Source organism: Tachyglossus aculeatus, chromosome 10, assembly GCF_015852505.1.
Source record: "Tachyglossus aculeatus isolate mTacAcu1 chromosome 10, mTacAcu1.pri, whole genome shotgun sequence".
Lineage (NCBI taxonomy): Eukaryota > Metazoa > Chordata > Mammalia > Monotremata > Tachyglossidae > Tachyglossus > Tachyglossus aculeatus.
The window spans coordinates 17,223,638-17,243,507 of record NC_052075.1 but is presented as its reverse complement, the minus strand read 5'-3'; the positions used below and the strand labels follow the sequence as shown (position 1 = coordinate 17,243,507).

At 43.8% G+C, this 19,870-nt stretch overlaps 1 protein-coding gene across 1 annotated transcript in view; it reads left to right on the top strand.

The window, feature by feature from the left end:
• LOC119933140 (WD repeat-containing protein 19-like) overlaps positions 1–19,870 on the top strand; it is a 63,270-nt gene that overhangs the window by 36,322 nt on the left and 7,078 nt on the right. The window contains exons 21-33 of the mRNA XM_038752467.1: positions 2,997–3,054; positions 4,780–4,926; positions 5,008–5,090; positions 6,690–6,773; positions 7,734–7,880; positions 8,905–9,029; positions 9,588–9,700; positions 12,238–12,306; positions 12,992–13,069; positions 14,228–14,324; positions 15,255–15,379; positions 18,276–18,357; positions 19,329–19,479. Coding sequence (XP_038608395.1) covers positions 2,997–3,054; positions 4,780–4,926; positions 5,008–5,090; positions 6,690–6,773; positions 7,734–7,880; positions 8,905–9,029; positions 9,588–9,700; positions 12,238–12,306; positions 12,992–13,069; positions 14,228–14,324; positions 15,255–15,379; positions 18,276–18,357; positions 19,329–19,479 — 1,359 coding nt within the window. The remainder of the gene's footprint in view (positions 1–2,996; positions 3,055–4,779; positions 4,927–5,007; positions 5,091–6,689; positions 6,774–7,733; positions 7,881–8,904; positions 9,030–9,587; positions 9,701–12,237; positions 12,307–12,991; positions 13,070–14,227; positions 14,325–15,254; positions 15,380–18,275; positions 18,358–19,328; positions 19,480–19,870) is intronic.

Below are 19,870 nucleotides of genomic sequence, written 5' to 3'. Positions count from 1 at the left end.
GACAGAAATGTGTGTTACATAGCCATGTTTATCATTCGAAAGCACTCTGATTGTGGAAGATTTATCTGGCTGATCTCTGTTTTGCTTAGCCCACGCAGCTGGCCTTTTTCTCATGGCCAGCGTGTTTCCTGTCGGGGGCCTTCTGACAGGGAAGCTTCATCCTTCCTGACAAGCACACAGTTACTTACGGCCTGCCTTCCAGTTTGCCTTCCCTCTTTCATCTAGGAAATGAAGCAAAACTTAAAACATCCTTCTTTTGTTCTTTTGGCATTCAGAAAAAGATGGTTTTGTTGCTCTCTATATCTAAAAGGCTTCGTTTCTCAAACTAGAGTCTGCAGGCTTTGAATTAGCATCTGTAGGTTATGGGAGTTGATCGGTTTCACCCTAAGAGCCCCCAAAAGGATAAAAAGGACATAAACTCTTCTCGTTCTTCTTAATAGACTGTTTACTTTAAAACTAATTACACCTACCGAGGCATGAAATGAGTAACCCCTCAGTAACATTGATCACGTTCACACTTTTCCATCAAGGAGAAGTTATTGAACTCATTCTCACTGACTTCCTGTTCTTCTGGAACATTTCCTTTCTGAATTACTACTACTTAACTGCAAACACCTCTCATTCTATTTTCTCTTTTTGCCTGGCCTCCCCTTCTCCTTCCTAGGGCTGCAGTGGATTCTGGAGAAATCCACGAGAGAGGGGAAGGAAAAAATCCATGAACAAACTTTTTCCCTAACCAAGCCGGCGCTTCCTAGAGGGTTCTTGGGAGCACCTCCAGTGAATGGGTATTGACAAACGTCCATGCCCATGGAGGGAAAGCACATTCGCTCAGATGGCAGTTTAAATGAATTTATGCCATGCCATATTTCCTCAGTGCTGAAGAAAAAGTGAGGCCCACTGTTCAGAAATGTCTGAAAACAACATAAGAAAGCCAGGCTGCTATTGCTCAAAATAGCATCGCTTATGTTTTTATGTCCTCATTTTCCAAACCTATGGAGGAAAAAAAACTTTTTCTTATAGCACTTATTTTAGAAAGTCAAATTCAATCTTGGGAGTGGGGTTTCTAGATTATCATCAAAACAGCAGCATGGCTTAGTGGAAAGAGCACGGGCTTGGGAGTCAGAGGATGTGGGTTCAAATCCCGGCTCTGCCACTTGTCAGCTTTGTGACTTTGGGCAAGTCACTTAACTTCTCTGTGCTTCAGTTACCTCATCTGGAAAATGGGGATTAAAACTGTGAGCCCCACCTGGGACAACGCTGATTACCTTGTATCTCCCCCAGCGCTTAGAACAGTGCTTGGCACATAGTAAGTTCTTAACAAATACCATCATTATTATTTATTATTATTATTTCCCCATGAGATGCTGTACTGGGGAACACATAAAGCAATCAAGATAACCCCTATCCTCAATGAACGTACAAAGCCAAAAAAAATTGAGATGAGAAATAAATAGAAAGCTAATCTAATAGAAACTGTTCAACAAATTTAGAAATGTTGCAACCGCAAAATCCAAGTCCAGGAATAAGCAGGTAAATTAATCAATATTTACATTAATCATATTTATTGAGCACTTTCTGTGTGCAGAGGGCTGTACTAAGTGCTTGGGAGAGTACAATATAGCAATACAACAGAGTTGGTAAACACATTCCCTGTCTATGAGCTTAAAAATCTAGAGGGGGACATGGACATTAATGTAAATAAATTACAGATATAAACGTAAGTGCTGAGGGAGGGGTGAATAAAGGGAGAAAATTCAAGGGCACGGGTGAGACAAAAGGGAGTGGGAGAAGAGGAAATGAGGGCTTTGTCAGGGAAGGCCTCTTGAAGACATGCCTTCAACAAGACTTTGAAGGCCAGAGGCAGGACATTGGGCAAAAGATATACTTTCTGATCCACTTTAAAATTTGGGTTTTGATATCCTTTCTCAGAGTCAACTAGGTGGAGAGGAGGATGACAGAGGATGAGAGTCACTAATGGTTTTGATGTTTTGGGCAGAATAATATTTAGTGCTCCTGACAAAATAAAATGAATGGGTTTTGGTTTTTATATATTTTTTTAATTTTTAAATTGGTGGTCCTATCAATAATTTTAAAGCATTTTAGTGCATGGATTCTAGTCTTGAGTATTTTTAATTTTTCTTATGGTCAAAGGCCTTAAAATATCAGCCCTGGGCCTCTTTGAACCTCTGAGAATGCAAACCCTCCCTGAATACACCTAGTATTTGCAGTTTTTTGGCAGCCAGCCACAACCAAACCATAGATTTGAGGAAAAACTGAACACTGACTTTGTATCTTGTTCCCATGTCATGACAAATAACTTGAAGATCATCATTATTTGGTGGCAGAGTGATTTTTTTCTTCCTTCGGTGCATTGCCCACTTAGGAGCTGTCTTTCTTTTCTAATGTGACAAGGAAGCAGTCAGATCCCTCTCCATCTTTTTTTCCCTCTCATTGGCTAGTGGAAGGTGCATTAGAGGATAATGGCAATCACAGAGGGTGTAGCCTTCCTCAGTCCCCAGTGGCTCAGTCAATCAAATCATAACTGTATATATATGTTTGTACATATTTATTACTCTATTTTACTTGTACATATTTATTCTATTTATTTTATTTGGTTTATAGGTTTTGTTTTGTTGTCTGTCTCCCCCTTCTAGACTGTGAGCCTGCTGTTGGGTAGGAACCCTCTATGTGTTGCAAACTTGTACTTCCCAAGCACTTAGTACAGTGCTCTGCATACAGTAAGTGCTCAATAAATACGATTGAATGAATCTATTGAACACTGTGTGCAGAGCACTGTACTAGAAGCTTGGGAGAGTACAATACAGCTGAGATGGTAACGCTTGGGAGAGTACACTATAACAGATTTGGTAGACGTGCTCCCCGCCCACAAGACAGAGACAGGAGACAATGGGGTATCTATTTGCCACTAGCTTTTTGCCTGCTTTTTTCCTTTCCAAAAAAGCCGTCTCTCACCATTTGTGTCGATCTTCATTTAGGGGCGATTATATAAATGCTTTGGCACATTACGAGAAGGGAATTACAGGAAACAATAAGGTAACACTTGGAGGACGGTGAGTTGTGATTTACAGTGGTTCCCTTATGCAATATAATAGTGGTTTGGGCTCCAGTACAACTTATAGGACCAGGAGACCTGCTCTTCTTTTTGGAGTGAGAGAGGAGAGTGGCCCATGGGTTCAGAGGAGAAACATAAAAAGAAAATGGGTGGGTGCCACACTGACCACACTGTGCCCCCCAAAAGACCTGTCTGTGGAAAGGATAGCAAAAAGAGGGGTTCTTTAGCCTCTGCTCCGTTTCCTCCGCAACTGTTGTTGCACTACTGCTTTCGAAGTAAGACAATTAAGCCATAACATGGTTCTTCCCTCTGTCTTCCTTCTAAGTGCTAGGCTGTGATAGGAACAGAGAAATCTTACTGAAGCAGACCATTCGGTGATCAGTATGTCTCAAGGTCAAAGGAAATGGGAAGAGGAGGGTCCTTGGAGATTGAAGGAGGGACGTACTTTTCTTCTGTTTTAAATGTTTTGCAATGTTACAAAAGAATGTACAGAATTTAAAAAGTTTGGTTATATTTGGGTGATTTCCCAAAGATAGACCTAATTGGGTGACAAAATGACTTTTAATAGTCAACTGGAAATTTTCTTTTAAAAAGCATCCATCAATAAATGGAATTTTTTTTAAACACACTGTGTGCAGACACTGTACTAAGCTCTTGGGAGGGTAATAGAGTAAATAGACACAATCTGTGACTAAGAATAGTGGTGGAAATGGGCAATAAAGTACATTGCAGGTAGCAGAAGCAGCCAAGTATAAAGGTATGTACATAAATTCTATGGAGAGGTGGAGGCAGCAGTTAAGATCCTAAGTACTTCAGGGGTTCGGATTCAAGCACTGTAGTTGATGCAGTAGGGAGAGAAGATAGAATGGGGAGGTAAGATATTAGTCAGAGAAGGCTTTCTGGAGGAGATAATTGTGGAATGTTAGATGTTTACTAGGTGCCACGTACTATAGTAAACGCTGGGGTTAATACACCTGACAAGATATTCAGGTCCCACATCGGGCTCACAGTCTAAGTAGGAAGGAGAACAGGCATTGAACCCCCATTTTGTGGATGAGGAACTGAGGCACAGAGAAGTTAAGTGACTTGTCCAAGGTCACCCAGCAGGTAAGTGGTGGAGCTGGGAGTAATAATAATAATAATAATAATGATGGTAGCATTCATTAAGCACTTACTATGTGCCAAGCACTGTTCTAAGCACCTGTGGGTGGATACAAGGTAATCAGGTTGTCTCACATGGGGCTCGCAGCCTTAATCCCCATTTTACAGATGAGGTAACTGAGGCGCAGAGAAATGACTTGCCCAAAGTCACACAGCTGCCAAGTGGCAGAGCTGGGATTAGAACCCATGATCTCTGACTCCAAAGCCCGGGCTCTTTCCACTGAGCCACGTTTCAGGGAGAGTAACTGTCTGTCGGATATGGAGAAGGAGAGCATTCCAGGCCAGAGGCAGGACATGGATAAGAGGTTGGTGGCGAGATAGGTGAGATGGAGGTACAGTGAGTTGGTTAGCATTAGCGGAGCGAAGAATGTGGACTGGATTGTGGTAGGACAGCAGCGAGATAAGGTCAGATGGGGGAGGTAAAGTAGGTAAGCGTCTCTGAGAGACACTGGCTTTCATTATTATTAGAACTGCCGCTTGGACCTGTCTATAACTAGCCCTTCTGCAGAGAAGGGAAACCTAACTTCTCGTTTGTCCCATTCAAGTACCAGGACCACGATGAAGCCTGCCTAGCCGGAGTGGCTCAGATGTCCATTCGGATGGGTGACATCCGTCGAGGGGTTAACCAAGCCATTAAACATCCCAGCAGGCTGCTCAAGCGGGACTGTGGAGCCATTCTGGAAAATATGAAGGTCTTCTTAAGTTGCACGATTAAGAAAAGAGCTCATTTACTGGATTCTTACACTTCAAAAATAACCTTGCCTTATTTTTAGCAATTTTCAGAAGCGGCCCAGTTATATGAAAAAGGACAGTATTATGACAAAGCAGCATCAGTATATATTCGTTGTAAAAACTGGTAAGGACTTCTTGAGACTGTTTTGTGTTACAATTCCTTTTTTAAAAGAAAAATGGAACAATTTTACAAATCTTATCAAATTTTTTCATATTTGGAGATTGTACCTTGTTTTCTAGTATATTTTTATGGAATCAAATTTTCTAGTATACTTTTCTGTTTCCAACTTCTATTTTTTTTTTTTTTTTTAAACACTTGGCTCTTTAAGTCCTCTCCTGAATTACACCACAAAAAAACCCAAAAAACTTAAGATGAAGAAAGGAACATTAGCTGATAGGGCAATTTCATGAAACTCCTAGTTATCATGAGAACCATGTCTAGGAATCAATCTTGTGGTTTCTTAAATTATTGACAATCCATTTCTACTCTTTTTGCTTTAATCTGCCAAAACTCAAGCAAGATCTTAATCAAAAAGAATTCATTCTCCCCTGGGATTATCAGCCTCTCTCTAAGGATGAACGCCAGATTGGCATAAAGACCAAAGATTTGCGGTTTTATTTTATTAACAAAATCATTGCCACTGGGCTGAAAACAATTCAGATCAACCTATTCAACTTCCTTCATATCGGCTTAATTCATTTTGCTTTTTTTAAACACCCCCCTTTGATTTTGGGTTTCTCTTTCCTTTTCATTTCTAATTTTGCTAGTCACCACCCTCCTCTCATTTCCCGGGTCTTTGACCTTTGGCATCACAGTTTTCCCATACTGGCAGAGGACTTATCTGAAAGTTACTTGTTCTGAGTTGCTCCTAAAATCCAGATGGCAAAACCGGGATAATACTAATACTACTACTAATAATTTACCCTCATTCCCACTGTATCTGCTGTTCCCTTGAATCTCCATAGATTATGCTTCCTCCTGCCACAGCTCAGATTGCAAAATTACATGGCAGGCATATGGTCTCTACATGCAGCGGCAATCTAGAAGCTTCCCTTCCCCTCCATCTCCTTATACCCATTGCTATTATTTCCCCAGTGAACTCTTCCAACATTTCCTCATATCCTGGGCTAATCTTTGGGAAAATCAAAATGGTAACTTGGATTTGTTTTGGACCAGATACATCTCTGGTATTTCTCTAGAAAAGCTGGTCTAACAGGTCCATCTAACCTAGCCATAGGTCACGACCGAATAACTGTAGTTTTTCTCTGAATTCTTGAAACAAGGAAGTGATTGCTGAAGTAGAAAGATTTATCCATAAGATTCTTATGGGAACTCCAATTTCTCTAGGTTAAAGTCATATTGCTTTCTTATAGCAGATTTGGAGTTCTTAGAATTCTAGCTTTAAGAATTAGTAAGAACCAATATGAGAACTAGTTTTAAGGTCACAGCATATATGTACAGATCTATAAGTTATAAACATCTGTCTTCCCTTCTAGACTGTAAACTCCTTGTGGGGAGAGAACATATCTACCACCTCTGTTGTATTGTATTTCCCCAAATGCTTAGTACAGTGCTCTGCACAGAGTAAGCACTCAATAAATACAATTGACTAATTGATCATTTAGAATCTGTTAATGCATGTGAATACCCTCGTGGGTGAAAAGGAACTTTCAAAACAAATCAGTCCAGCTAACAAGACTTTCCACAATCTCTGTTTTCCAGGGCAAAGGTTGGTGAATTGCTCCCTCACGTAACTTCTCCCAAGGTTCATCTACAATATGCCAAGTCTAAGGAAGCAGATGGAAGGTACAGTTCAGTTCTGAAGAAAATCGGTGGTTACTATTTTACAAAGTCACAAAAGACCATGAAAGAATCCTGAATACAAGTGTTCACAAAAATTAAGGCCTCAGGATCAACAGCATTTTTTGAGCCCTCAGGTGGTGATCAAAGCAAATATGTTGATAGATCTCTGTGATGAGCCCCTGTCCTGGGACTTCAGGATCGAAAACCTGTGCAGAGGAATGGATTTTAGTGCAAGTGGCTGGCATGGCATCGCTCCCACTCTCTCCTTCCTGCCAGTCACGTCCCCACTGGGAAACTGAGTGCAACAAATAAGTAGGCAGGCAGGCATGCAGCACCCGTGTTCTGAATTGCATGCGTGCACAAGAGAGAGAAGGCTATGCCAACCTGTATCTTTATGTCTTATCGACAGCTTTTCTTGCTCCTTCCTCCATCTACTCCTGCCCTAGCTCAGGACCTCTATGACACTGGGGGAAAAAGGAGTATACCCAGTGGGGAAGAATGTTACACTTGACAGATGTCTCAAGTTGAAATAATAACAAGTTGGTAAGAACTTACTATGTGCCAAGCACTGTGTTAGACCTAAGATAATCAGGAAGGACATCATCCCTTTCCTTTATGGAGCTCACAGTCTAGGGGGAGTGGGGACCACAGGTATTTAATTCCCATTTTTGCTTAAGGAAATTGTGCCACAGAGAAGTTAAGTGACTTGCCCGTGATCATACAGCAGCCTGGGATTAGAATACGGAACTGTGCTTTCCATTAGGTCACACTACTTCTCCATCAGAGAGGACTGGTTCGTTGGATCATGGATATTTTTTTGAACATCTTACTCAGGGAGGCTTTACTGAGGAGGAGCTACTTATGCTGGATTTTGAAGACCATGCTCTTTCCTCTAAGTGTTTCTTTGAAAAATGCCTCAGATGCAGAACGTCACATGTAAGATTTGGAAATTGTTTCTTGCAGATACAAGGAAGCTGTTGTGGCTTATAAAAATGCCAAGCAGTGGGAAAATGTCATCCGCATCTATTTGGATCACCTTGGCAACCCTGAAAAGGCGGTTAGTGTGGTCAGAGAAACCCAATCTCTGGAGGGAGCCAAAATGGTAGCCAGGTAATAACCACAGTGGGTTGCGAGAGGGAAAGTTATGGGTATTTCTGGTGGGTAGGCAGGTCATCACTATCCAGAGAATGAATGCTGAGGAGGGCAGCCATCACACAGTTCCTCCAAGTGTCCTGTGCTTCCATTGTAGGCAGAATCCTAGGCTGAATAGATCATGGGGCTCACCCCATTATAGTAATAATAATAATTGTCATATTTGTTAAGCGCTTACTTTGTGCAAGCACTGTTCTAAGTGCTGGGGTAGATACAAGATAATCAGGTCCCATTTGGGACTCCAATCTAAGTAGGACAGAGAATCAGTATTGAATCCCCATTTGGCAGACGAGGGAACTGAGGCCCACCTTCTTCGAAGTGACCTGCCCAAGGTCACAGCAGGCAAGTGGCAGAGCCGGGATTAGAACCCAGATCCTCTAATTCCCAGGCCCGTGCTCTTTCCAGTAGCCCGTGCTTCTCCCATTCATCAACATTTTGGGATCAAAGGACAAAGCCCTTGGGCGGTGGGAGGCCTGCAGTACAACAGAGTTAGTAGTCACATTCCCTGCCCACACTGAGTTTACAGTCCAGAGGACTCCCCTCTCCAGACAATTCTGGGAGCTTGGCTCCCGTCCACTCTTACTGTGCCAAATAATAATTATGGTATTTGTTAGCATTTACTATTGTCAAGCACTGTTCTAAGCTCCGAGGTGAGTCAGCCCCTTTGCTTCCTGGGAAATGTATATTCTCCTTCCTTTTTCTACAGCCCTTTAGCTAACTTTCAGCAGGACCCCTGGATGTTTTGAAAACCCACAGCTCTCACCAAAGACTAACCGAAATACATCTCAGGCTACCAAGGTTTTCATAGCTATGAAAACCTAGCACATGTTCGTTTGTGGCACTGTAAAAGGCCGACTCTCTAAGACAGGATCAGGTGGCAAGACTGCACTGTTGAATATCTAAAATTGATGGGCTTTGGTTATTCATTACTGTTTTAATATGATATTCCAAATAAAAAAAAACCAATCTTTATTCTGATTAGGTTCTTTCTCCAACTGGGAGACTATGGTTCTGCCATTCAGTTTCTGGTCATGTCCAAATGCAACAATGAAGCTTTCACACTGGCCCAGCAACACAACCAAATGGAACTGTATGCTGACATCATAGGTAAATCCCGCGGCTGCCATTTGTGCTCGCTTTCACTGATCCACCTAGATTCTTGTTAATAACGTTCTCCCTTGCCTTCATTTTCTTTCTTTCCCCACCCTCTCTTCTCAGCCCTCCTCCTCAGACTGCGTCTCTCTCCTCTTCCTTCTCTGACCGCACGTGTTCTCTCCTACAAACAGCCGCCCCCTGCCCCTGCATGGTAGGAAGAGGGGTTGGGATGGTAAAGAATCGAGTCTTTATACTGGGCAGAGGGGAATTGTGGTTCTCAAAGAGAGCTATGATCTGAGGTGGGGAGGAGTCAGCTGCATCATGCAAGGCAGGTGTCTGAGAAAGTTTCCCTGCAGACTCTCCCTCCCTGAGGGATGACAGGGGTGGCGGTGACAGATGTGGACCCAGGAGGCCCTGTTTCCCTCAGGGGCTGCCCAGCTGGTGATGCAGGGGCTGCTCACCGTCAGCTTGACGACGGTCCAAGGGAGCCAGAAAATGAGAAGTCGGGGATAAGGCCTGAGGAGAAAACCCTCCTGAGTTCTAAGGGCCAGGCGCGTGTCTGTGTTGTAGGTTCAGAGGACACCCCCAACGAAGACTATCAGAGTATCGCATTGCACTTTGAAGGAGAAAAGAAACATTTTCCAGCGGGCAAGTTCTTTTTGCTCTGCGGCCAATACGCACGGGTTAGTGTTCAATGGTAAACATCATTCGAATGATTCTAGGGATGCGTTTGGGAGATCACACATCTAATGACGTTATGTTACCGACAGAAAGAAAGGTATTAGAGTTCTCTGAAGAAGAAAAAATAGTCCTCAAATACCTTCTACTTCAAAAACTTTCAGCAAAGAGAAACTGAAGGGGGAGATATTACTGATACATCCAAATCAAGTTCTACATACCGTCATTTAAAAATGATATAATCTGACTTTCTGGCCCTTTATTCGATCCTCGTGCTCAGGAATCGGGTCTACCAACTCTAATATATTATTCTCTTCCAATTGCCTATTACAGGGGTCAGCTCACAGTGAGCACTTAATACCATTGATTGATTGATTGATTGATTGAGGACAGATGGTGTGCCCAATGTATCCAACCCTCCAAGTTACAGTGAACCAGGTTTGGTCCTCCAATAACAGCTGGGAGAATACAAAGTCCAATTCGATTGGAGGTGATTTGCCTCCCCTTTTGAAGGTAGCATGGCCTTGTGGAAAGTGGATAGTTCTGGAAGTCAGGAGAGCTGGGTTCTAATCTCACCTCTGTCACTGGCCTGCTCTCTGACCATTGGCAAGTCACGTAAACTTGCTAAACCTGTTTCCTCTTCTGTAAAATGGGAATTTTACATTCCCTACCTTGTAGACTATAGCTCCATTTGGGCCAGGAACTCTGCCTGTGATGTTAGCATTATACCTGGAACATAATTAGCCTTTAATAATTACTATTATCTTTTGCCTAATGAGGGACTGGGTCTGACCTGATGATCTTGCATCGCCCCCAGAACTTAGCATGGTGCTTGGCATTCAACAGTAGGTGTTGAATAAATATCGTGATTATTATTGTTCCCTTTGTACCTGCTCTTCCTCCTACTTGGGCTGTGAGCCCAATGTAGGATAGGCACTGTGTCCAACAGGATTATTTCGTATCTAACCTGGTGCTTACAATGCTTGGCATAGAGGAGGCACTTAAATAGTTACTATTGTTGTTATCATTATTACCAATGAAGCAGGAAAGATGGGGTTTTGCCAAAATCTCTGGTGATCCTATTTCCAGCACAAGCACGGGGAAGCAGCGTGGCTCAGTGGAAAGAGCACGGGCTTTGGAGTCAGAGGTCAGGGGTTCAAATCCCTGCTCCACCAGTTGTCAGCTGTGTGACTTTGGGCAAGTCACTTAATTTCTCTGTGCCTCAGTGACCTCATCTGTAAAATGGGGATTACGACTGTGAGCCCCCGCCATGGGACAACCTGATCACCTTGTAACCTCCCCTGCGCTTAGAACAGTGCTTTGCACATAGTAAGTGCTTAATAAATGCCATCATCATCATCATCATCATAAGTCCTGGTAAGGCAGCCCATATACTCCTGATGCTGCTTCTAAGTAGGTTGTTCAATCGGAAGTTTTTCCTCAAGTTAAATGGCAGGACCATTCCTAACCCCCGAGGGGTCTCCGAGTCTATCTCAGACCTCCTCCTGCCCGGGCTGATGTGCCTTTCCTCTGTCTTCCTTTCCCCAGGGTATCCTGGCCCACCCCTCCCCTGCCCTCTCCCGTCCTTCCCACGCCACAGAAGGAACCCAGGCCCCATCCTGAGACGGGGAGGAAGGGAAGGGGCAGAGAAGGTGGTAGGGTGGGGAGACAAGGGGAACGGTGAAAACACAGTGGGAACAGGAGAGCAGGTGCAAGGAGTGTGGGAATAGGGGTGTATGTGAGGAGAAAGAGTGCCATTAATTAGTAAGTTCATTTCTTTTGCTTATCATTCGACTCTCCACCAATCGCTCATTTATCTAGTGTACATTTGACAATTTGTGTCGGCTTGCCTTCTCCATTAGACTAAGTTCCTCAAGGACCAAGGCCTTTGTTTATTTTCGAGGCCTGGTATGTTTGCTCTGCCCACAGCAGGCACCGAGTACAGTTCTCTGCACTCTCCCCATGGAAGGCAGAAATGTCACCGGATCGAAAGGGATGATATTTTCCACCCAAGTGTGGTTAAACCTAACTCCCTGGTTTGACCCTCCCTAGCTATTTTGCGGGTCATTATGGATACACCCAGTAACCACAAATACATCCTGTTTTACAATTGGCTGAACTTCATCTTAAATGCGGTTCGACAAGCCAGGAAAGCTTCAGAGAGGGCCTAGAAAGATCATCAACAAAAGGAACCACAAAGTCTTGGGAAAATTACAGTAGATCAAACAATGGTATTTGAGTGCTCACTGTGTGTAGAGCACAGTACTGATTGCTTGGGAGAGCACAGTCCAACAGAGTTGGTAGACACGTTCCTGCCCACACGAGCTTATGGTCTAGAGGGGATGACATGGATTCAGACAGCCCTAAAGCACTGTCCAACAAAAAGACAATGCTGCTCAAAACTGAACGTTTTTAAATACTTGTTCAGTCGATTAATTATTGCTTCCTTTGTAGTTTATGCTATTGACAGTGAAACTGCAAAATTATGAGAGTTCTTTTCACTTTTAAGATGTGCATTAATTTGGTTCATGTGTCGTTACAGGCTTTAAAACACTTCCTCAAGTGCTCCAGTACAGATGATAACGCAGCCCTAGAAATGGCAATTGACACAGTAAGAAATGAAGATGGCTCAGTAGAATTAAAGAGATAAAATAGTTATCACTATGAAGCCGTAGCTCATCCTTATTATTGAAGAATTCCAGGGTTTCTTACCATGTTACATTATTAAATGGTTACTCTCAGTACACTCTCTTAGTCTGACTTCAGAAAAGGACTGGGTTTTTACCCTAGTTTCCCCTCAAATCAACTTTATCTTTTTTAATGGTCCAAATATTTTCAGCTTCATTTTTAGTTGAACAAAGGTAGTTGACCACACTTTCAAGAGCTCAAAGTGGAACATGGAGAGAGGTCTGTAAAAGCAGAGAGGCTAGAGGAGCAGTGTTGCCTAGTGGCTACAGCACAGTCCTGGGAGGACCTGGGTTCTAATCCCACTCCACCACTTGACTGCTCTGTGACCTTGGGCAAGTCACTTGATTTCTCTGTGCCTCAGTTATCTCATCTGTAAAATGGGGATTAAGACTGTGAGTCGCAGGTGGGACACGGACTATGTCCAACCCAACTACCTTCTATCTACTCCAGTGTTTTGAACAGTGCCTGACACAGAGTAAGCACTGAACAAATACCATAAAAAAAAATAAAGACAGAGGGAGGCCAACTGGGAGACCCACAGTGAGAGAAACAGAGCTAAAGACAAAGTTATTTGAGAATTGAAATTTACCCTTTCTTTTTATGAATAGGTTGGGCAGGCAAAGGATGAGTCATTGACCAATCAGCTCATAGATCACCTCATGGGAGAGAGTGACGGCATGCCCAAGGTAGTATGTTTTTCATGACTTGCACTGCATTTGGGAAAGATGATTTGGGGCCAGAATGTTCATTTATTTCAACATCTGTTTCACCCTCTAGACTGTAAGTTCATTGCAGGCAGGGATCATGTCTACCAATTCCATTATATTGTGCTCTGCACACAGTAAGCACTCAGTAAATACCTTTGATTGATCGACAGGCTGGAGAGAAGGAAACCAGCTAAGAGAAGTTATCTAGTCAATAATAGTAAGTAGTACTTATAACGGCATTTACTGAACACCCATTTGACGTGGCCCACTGGGCTTGGAAAGTACAGAATAAAGAAGGAAAGCTGCCCTACCCACAGTCAATGGTATTTATCATCATCAATGGTATTTATCGAGCGCTTACTGTGTGCAGAGTGCTATTTATCATCGTCATCAATGGTATTTATCGAGCGCTTACTGTATGCAGAGTGCTGAATTAAGCACTTGGGAGAGTACAGTACAACAGAGTTGGGAGGCACTTTCCCTGCCCACAAGGAGCTTACAGTTCCAAGTAGCTTACACTGCAAGGGGGCAAATAAAGGGTTATTACACCCCAGACAGAATATGGTAGTAGCTGTTGGGAAGGAAAGAAAGGGGCAGATTTGGGGAATGTTAGGGATGAAGAACCAGCAGTCTTGAGCATCGCACGGAATATAAGAGTTTAAGACTATCACCATTACAGGCTTCTTGGTCAGGGAAGTTGGTGGTTTTGCTGTCTGTGTTAGGAAAGTTAGGAGGAGGAGTGGGTTTGGGAAAAGATGAGTTCAGTTTGAGCCATAATGAGCTTAAGGCGCTCGCGGAATAACCATAATTATAATAATAGTTGTGGTATTTAAGAGCTTACTCTATGCCAAGGACTGTACTCAGTGCTGGGGTCAATATAACCGGATCAAGTCCAGTCCCTGGGAGCGCTTAGGAGAGTACAGCACTATAGAGCCAGAAGGCACCATCCCAACCGCTCCAGGAGCTTACAGTCTAGCGTGCGGAGACGGACATTAAAATGTTAAAGAGAAAGACTAGCATGTGTGGAGGAGGTATATGAGGATAGCTTGTTTCATCTAGGTAAGTGTTCTCTTGCCCGTTACCGTCCACGGAGAGACCCTTTAACACCTGAAGCCTACAAACTATTTTCTTATTAAGGATGCCAAGTATCTATTCCGCTTATACATGTCCCTGAAGCAATACCGAGAGGCTGCCCGCACTGCCATAATCATCTCCAGGGAGGAGCAGTCCGCAGGTCTGTGGGGATTGGTGTGTGCGTATGTCTGTACATTTGTGTATGCAGTACCTTCTTTCCAAGGAATCCGAAGTGCACAGCTGCCCAGTCGGCTGTCCTCTTCTGCCCCTATCCGGAATTTTCTCTTCCATTCGAGGACCGGGCTCTGGCTGGAAACCACTGCTGCACAGGTGTTGGAGTCGCTGCGCCCAAGAGCAGTAAAATTCATTGAGCACATGTTTGGCAATAACTGCAGCCATATGTGAGCAGTGCTCCTTTTACCTACAAATGAACAGCAGTTTCACATGGTTCTTAGACTCTACAAGTTTTCATATAACATTTCACCTTACTAAAAATCACACCTCTTCCAAGAGATCTTCCACAATTAAGTTCTCATTTCTTCCATTCCCTTCGGTGTTGCCCTGCTTTGCTCCCTTTATTCACCCCCCAGCACTTACATATCTACTCGTAATTTATTTATTCATATTAATGTCTAGCTCCCCCTCTATCTAGACTGTAAACTGTTTGTGGGCAGGCAACGTGTCCATTATTGTTGAATTCTATTTTCCCAAATGTTTAGTACAGTGCTCTGCACACAGTAAGTCCTCAATAAATATGCATGACTAATTGATTCCCCTACCCATTGCCTATTCACTTGGATTTGTATCCTTTAAGAACTGGATAGTCACCTCATCCTTTCCCCACAAGACTTATGTATAGTCCCACAATTTAGTGCCTGTCTCCCCACTCTTGACTGTAAGCTCTGTGGGGAAGGAACTTGCCTACTAACTCTGTTGTATTGTCCTCTTCCAAGCACTTAGTAAATTGTTCTGCACACAGCAAGCACTCAAATTATCGATGATTGATGTAACAGATTTTTTTAAAGAGTCTAAAGTTGAATTTGGTTTTAAAGAGCTCTCATTTATTGGTCTTTGTTAACCATTTTGGAAGGAAACTATCGAAGTGCCCACGATGTTCTCTTCAGCATGTACGCAGAACTGAGAACCCAGAAGATCACAATTCCTTCTGAGATGGCCACAAACCTTATGATCCTGCACAGCTATATTTTGGTTAAGGTATTTTTTTTACATACAGTTCACATTCTTAGTTTTTAAATTAATGCTGTTTATTTTCATTCCTGGATGATATTTACGCTATGGGGTCTTCCTCGCTCCTTATGTCCCCTTTCTTTCTCACTTTCTTCCTCTTTTCCCTTTAATATATTACATGATGCTATGCATTAAGGGGACCCTTTAAAGAGTAATTACCTTCCAGGTAACAAGAGTTATCTCCAAGGAGTTTGCAGGTTAAAACAATGTGAAGAAATGATCAGGTGAATGTTTGGTTTTTGTGGCAGAAGTACATATAGATGTCTCATTTATGTTTATTTACAAAGCTGTCTTTCTGGTTCAGAGAAGACTTTGTTGATGGTGAGATTTTTATCCTTGCGTGGGGGTGTATCTGATAAACCAAAGAGTGACTGATAATACCTTCTAAACACGTGGGAAGCAATGTGGCCTAGTGGGAAGAGCATGGACTTGGGAGTCGGAGTACCTTGGTTCTAATCCCTGCTCCGCCACTTGCTTGCTGTGTGACCTAGGGTAAGTCATTTTACTTCTGTGTGCCTCGGTTCCCGTTCCCTCATTTGTAAAATGGGGATTGAGACTGTGAGCCTTACATAGGACAGAGACTGTGTCCAACCTGATTTGCTTGTATCCACCCCTGTGCTTAGTACAGTGCCCGGCCCATAGAACACTTAAATTCCATAATTATTATTATTCTCTGTGCCTCAGTTTCCTCAACTGTAAAATGGGGATTCAATCCCTGTTCTCCCTCCTATTTAGACTGTGAGCCCCATGTGGGACAGGAACTGTGTCTTACCTGATTAACTTCTATCTACCTCAGGGCTGAGAACAGTGCTTGACACATGACAAGCACTTAACAAAAAAAAAAAAAAGCATGTGCATAAAAAGATAGCCCCTTGCTACACCACAGAATTTGATATCCTCATTTTCATTTTTCCCTTCTGGCACCAGAATCTTTCTGAAGCCTCTGACAGTCACCATCACCTGTCTTGGGCATGCTAAGTGCCAAACTCACTGCCTTCTGTGGCTGTCTCCCAAACGGTCCATAGTTTGCCAAAGTTTTGAGTCCTTATATCTTTTTTTAAAAAATAGTATTTGTTAAGGGCTTACTATGGGCCAGGCACTGTACTAAGCACTGGGGTAGATAGAAGATAACCAGGTTGGCCACAGTCCTATGTCATACAGGGGGCTCACAGCCTCAATCTCCATTTTAGATGAGGTAACAGGCATAGAGAAGTTAAGTGACTTGCCCAGGGTCACAAAACAGACAAGTGGCAGAGTCAGTATTGGAACCCAGGTCCTCCGACTCGGAAGCCCCGTGCTTTATCCACTAGACTACTTCTACCACCTTCTTGGGTCTTACCATTCTTACTGTTGCGATCCCTGGCTCGTACCAACCAGGACCTTCCTAGACCAGGGGGAGCCTCAGGGACACATAAGAGAGTCAAACCACACCACCAACCCCCAAGGTTAGTATGGAAAGGTTTTTACTTAGGTTTTACCAACATGCAAGTGAGTGACACATACATACACACTTACTCCACCAAGAGTCCATACCAGTTTGCTAGTGAAGGGATCCCATTCTGCCGTTGCTTCTTCTTTCTGCTTCCAAGTGCTGCTCTCGTGCTTCTGATTCAGATGCTTTGCTTGCCCTCTGCCTGGGCTCAAAACGAGCACATTTATCTGCTTTATGCATCGCAGCTGTGGCTCCATGGGACAGTCATTGATTGGTCCAGGCCCATTACTGACTAGAACAGGGAGAGAAAGCCCCACCTCCCTCCAGGCTCTGCCCCCACACAATCACCTGTCTCAAGTAAAGCCCATCAGTGGCTTTGCAAAGTCTCTTCCTTGTTGTTGTTCTTGGGATCACAAACTGTCATTAATAAGGCAGCTTGTCTCCTTGGTTCCTTGAGCTAATAAGACTGTTGCCATGAGGGGTCTAAAGAGAATTCCTCTGCTTAGTGGTTCTAATGGAAGTCAGCTTGGATGTTGTCCTCCACCTGGTCAGATTCTGCATGAAGGAACCATAGTTGATCCCAGGAAAGCCAGCTGACAGCCGCTCTCCAATAATAACAATGATGCCATTTATTAAGCACTTGCAATATGCCAAGCACTGTGCTAGATACAAGCTAATCGGATCAGACACAGTCGCCATCCCACATGGGGCTCACAGTGTAACAGGGAGGGAGAACAGGGATTTCAGCCTCATTTACAGGTGAGGAAACTTAGTCATAGAAAGATGTCCAAGTCATTCAGCAGCTCCAAATCTCATCCCAATCCCATGCTCATTCCACTAGACTTCCCTTCATAAAAAAAGGACCAGATATGTCTTTTGGAAATAACCACTGTTGTGAAGAGTGGTGTGGCCTAGTGGAAGGAGCCCAGGCTTGAGAATAAGAGGACCTGGGTTCTATTCCTGGTTCCACCACTTTTCTGCTGTGTGACCTTGGGCAAGTCGCTTAACTTATCTGTGTCTCACCTCCCTCACCTGTAAAATGGGGATTTAATACCTGCGCTCCCTCCTACTCAAACTGTTAGCCCCATGTAAAGACCTGATTATCTTGTTCTACCCCAGCACTTAGTACAGTGCTTGACACATAGTGCACATTTAACGAATACAATTATTATTATTTATTTCCAAAAGTGCTACTTATACTTGACACAGCCCTGACCAGATAGGACGCATATGCCCCGAGGAAAAAGGCCCAAGAGCTTGGTTTCCAAACATTTCGGACTTCCTATTAACACACCAAGATCTCCACCCAGCTCTTTTGGCTTACTTTCCTTTTTTCACAAATACTTACCGAGAAAACCTTCTTTAAAATCCGGACTGCACCACCAACACGGCAATGGTGACTGTGGAATATAACATTATTAATCCTTTCAGATTCACGTGAAACGTGGGGATCACCTGAAGGGAGCCCGCATGCTGATTCGAGTGGCCAACAACATTAGCAAATTCCCCTCCCGTAAGTAGTAATCACATCAGCTCTTTGTTTTCATCGGAGTGGCAACTGAGGAACAATATGCAGTTCAGTGTTTAGTATCGATATTTGTTTGCCGATTATTTTCACTTCTATTTCAGGGATAGTGCTACCCACCTTCCTCTCTCTGTCTCTCTCTCTCTGTGTCTGTAAGGCTTTGCACAAGATTCTTTTTTTTTTTGGCTTCATTCACTTCACCAATTGCACAAAGTTCCCAACTCTGCCTCAGCCACCTGAGGAATCAAGGCCAGCGGAAGTCCAAGATCAGTCAATCAATCAATCAATCAATTACTGAGCACTTTACTGTGTGCAGAGCACTGTACTAAGCATTTGGGGAGAGTACAATACACCAGAGTTGGTAGACTTCTTCCCTACCTGCAAGGAGCTTACAGTCTAGAGGCGGAGAAGAATCAATCAATAAGTCAATGGTACTTATTGAGCACTTACTGTGTGCAGAATTGGAACGGGAGGAGAATCACCCCTACCCCCCGAGCAGCCACGGCTCTCTCTGGCAGTTCAGCTTTGATGCTTTCATCACTCATAATTAACAGTAATAATATTACTAATATTATTATTAGCAGTTCAGTTTGATGCTTTTGTCACTCAGCAATAAATTACAGATTTATTTACACATAAGTGCTGTGGGGCTGGGAAGAGGAGAGGAATAAAGGCAGAAGGGAGTGGGAGAAGAGAAAAGGAGGGCTTAGTCAGGGAAGGCCTCTTGGAGGAGATGTGGCTTCGAGCCCACCGTTGGGTAGGGACCGTCTCTATATGTTGACAACTTGTACTTCCCAAGCGCTTAGTACAGTGTTCTGCACACAGTAAGCGCTCAATAAATATGATTGATTGATTGACGAGGCTTTGAAGCGTGGGAGAGGCAAGGGCCTGATGCGTAACCTCGGCCCGGGCGCAAGCCGTCCGGCAGTGGATCGCGAGCAGGGGGTTTGGCATTGCAGACATCGTGCCCATCCTGACGTCCACCGTGATCGAGTGCCACCGGGCGGGCCTGCGGAGCTCGGCCTTCAGCTTCGCGGCAATGCTCATGCGGCCCGAGTACCGCAGCCGGATCGATCTCAAATACCGCAAGAAGATCGAAGCCATGGTCAGGTCAGGCGGCCGGCAGCAGGGAAGGAGATGAGGGGGGCGGGGGGGACGTGGAGCGAGTCCTTATTTGTCTTCCTCCTCCCTCCCCTCTGTCCATCGATCAGTCAGTCGCCGATGAAATGTACTGAACGCGTACTACGTGCAGAGCGCTGTGCTGAGCTTGGCTTCGTCTCTACTTGTCCAACATCTTACCTGCAGCTCTGCACCCATTTGGCTAGCCCTATTATAGAGGGGAGGGGGGAGAAGGGAAGAGGAAGGGAGAGGAGTGTTGGAGTATTTCTGCTGCCCTCCTCATCTTCCTCCACCAGCTATCAATCAATCAATCAACAAATGGTATTTATTGAGCACTTACTGTATGCAGAGCATGGTACTAAGCACTTGGGAGAGAAGCAGC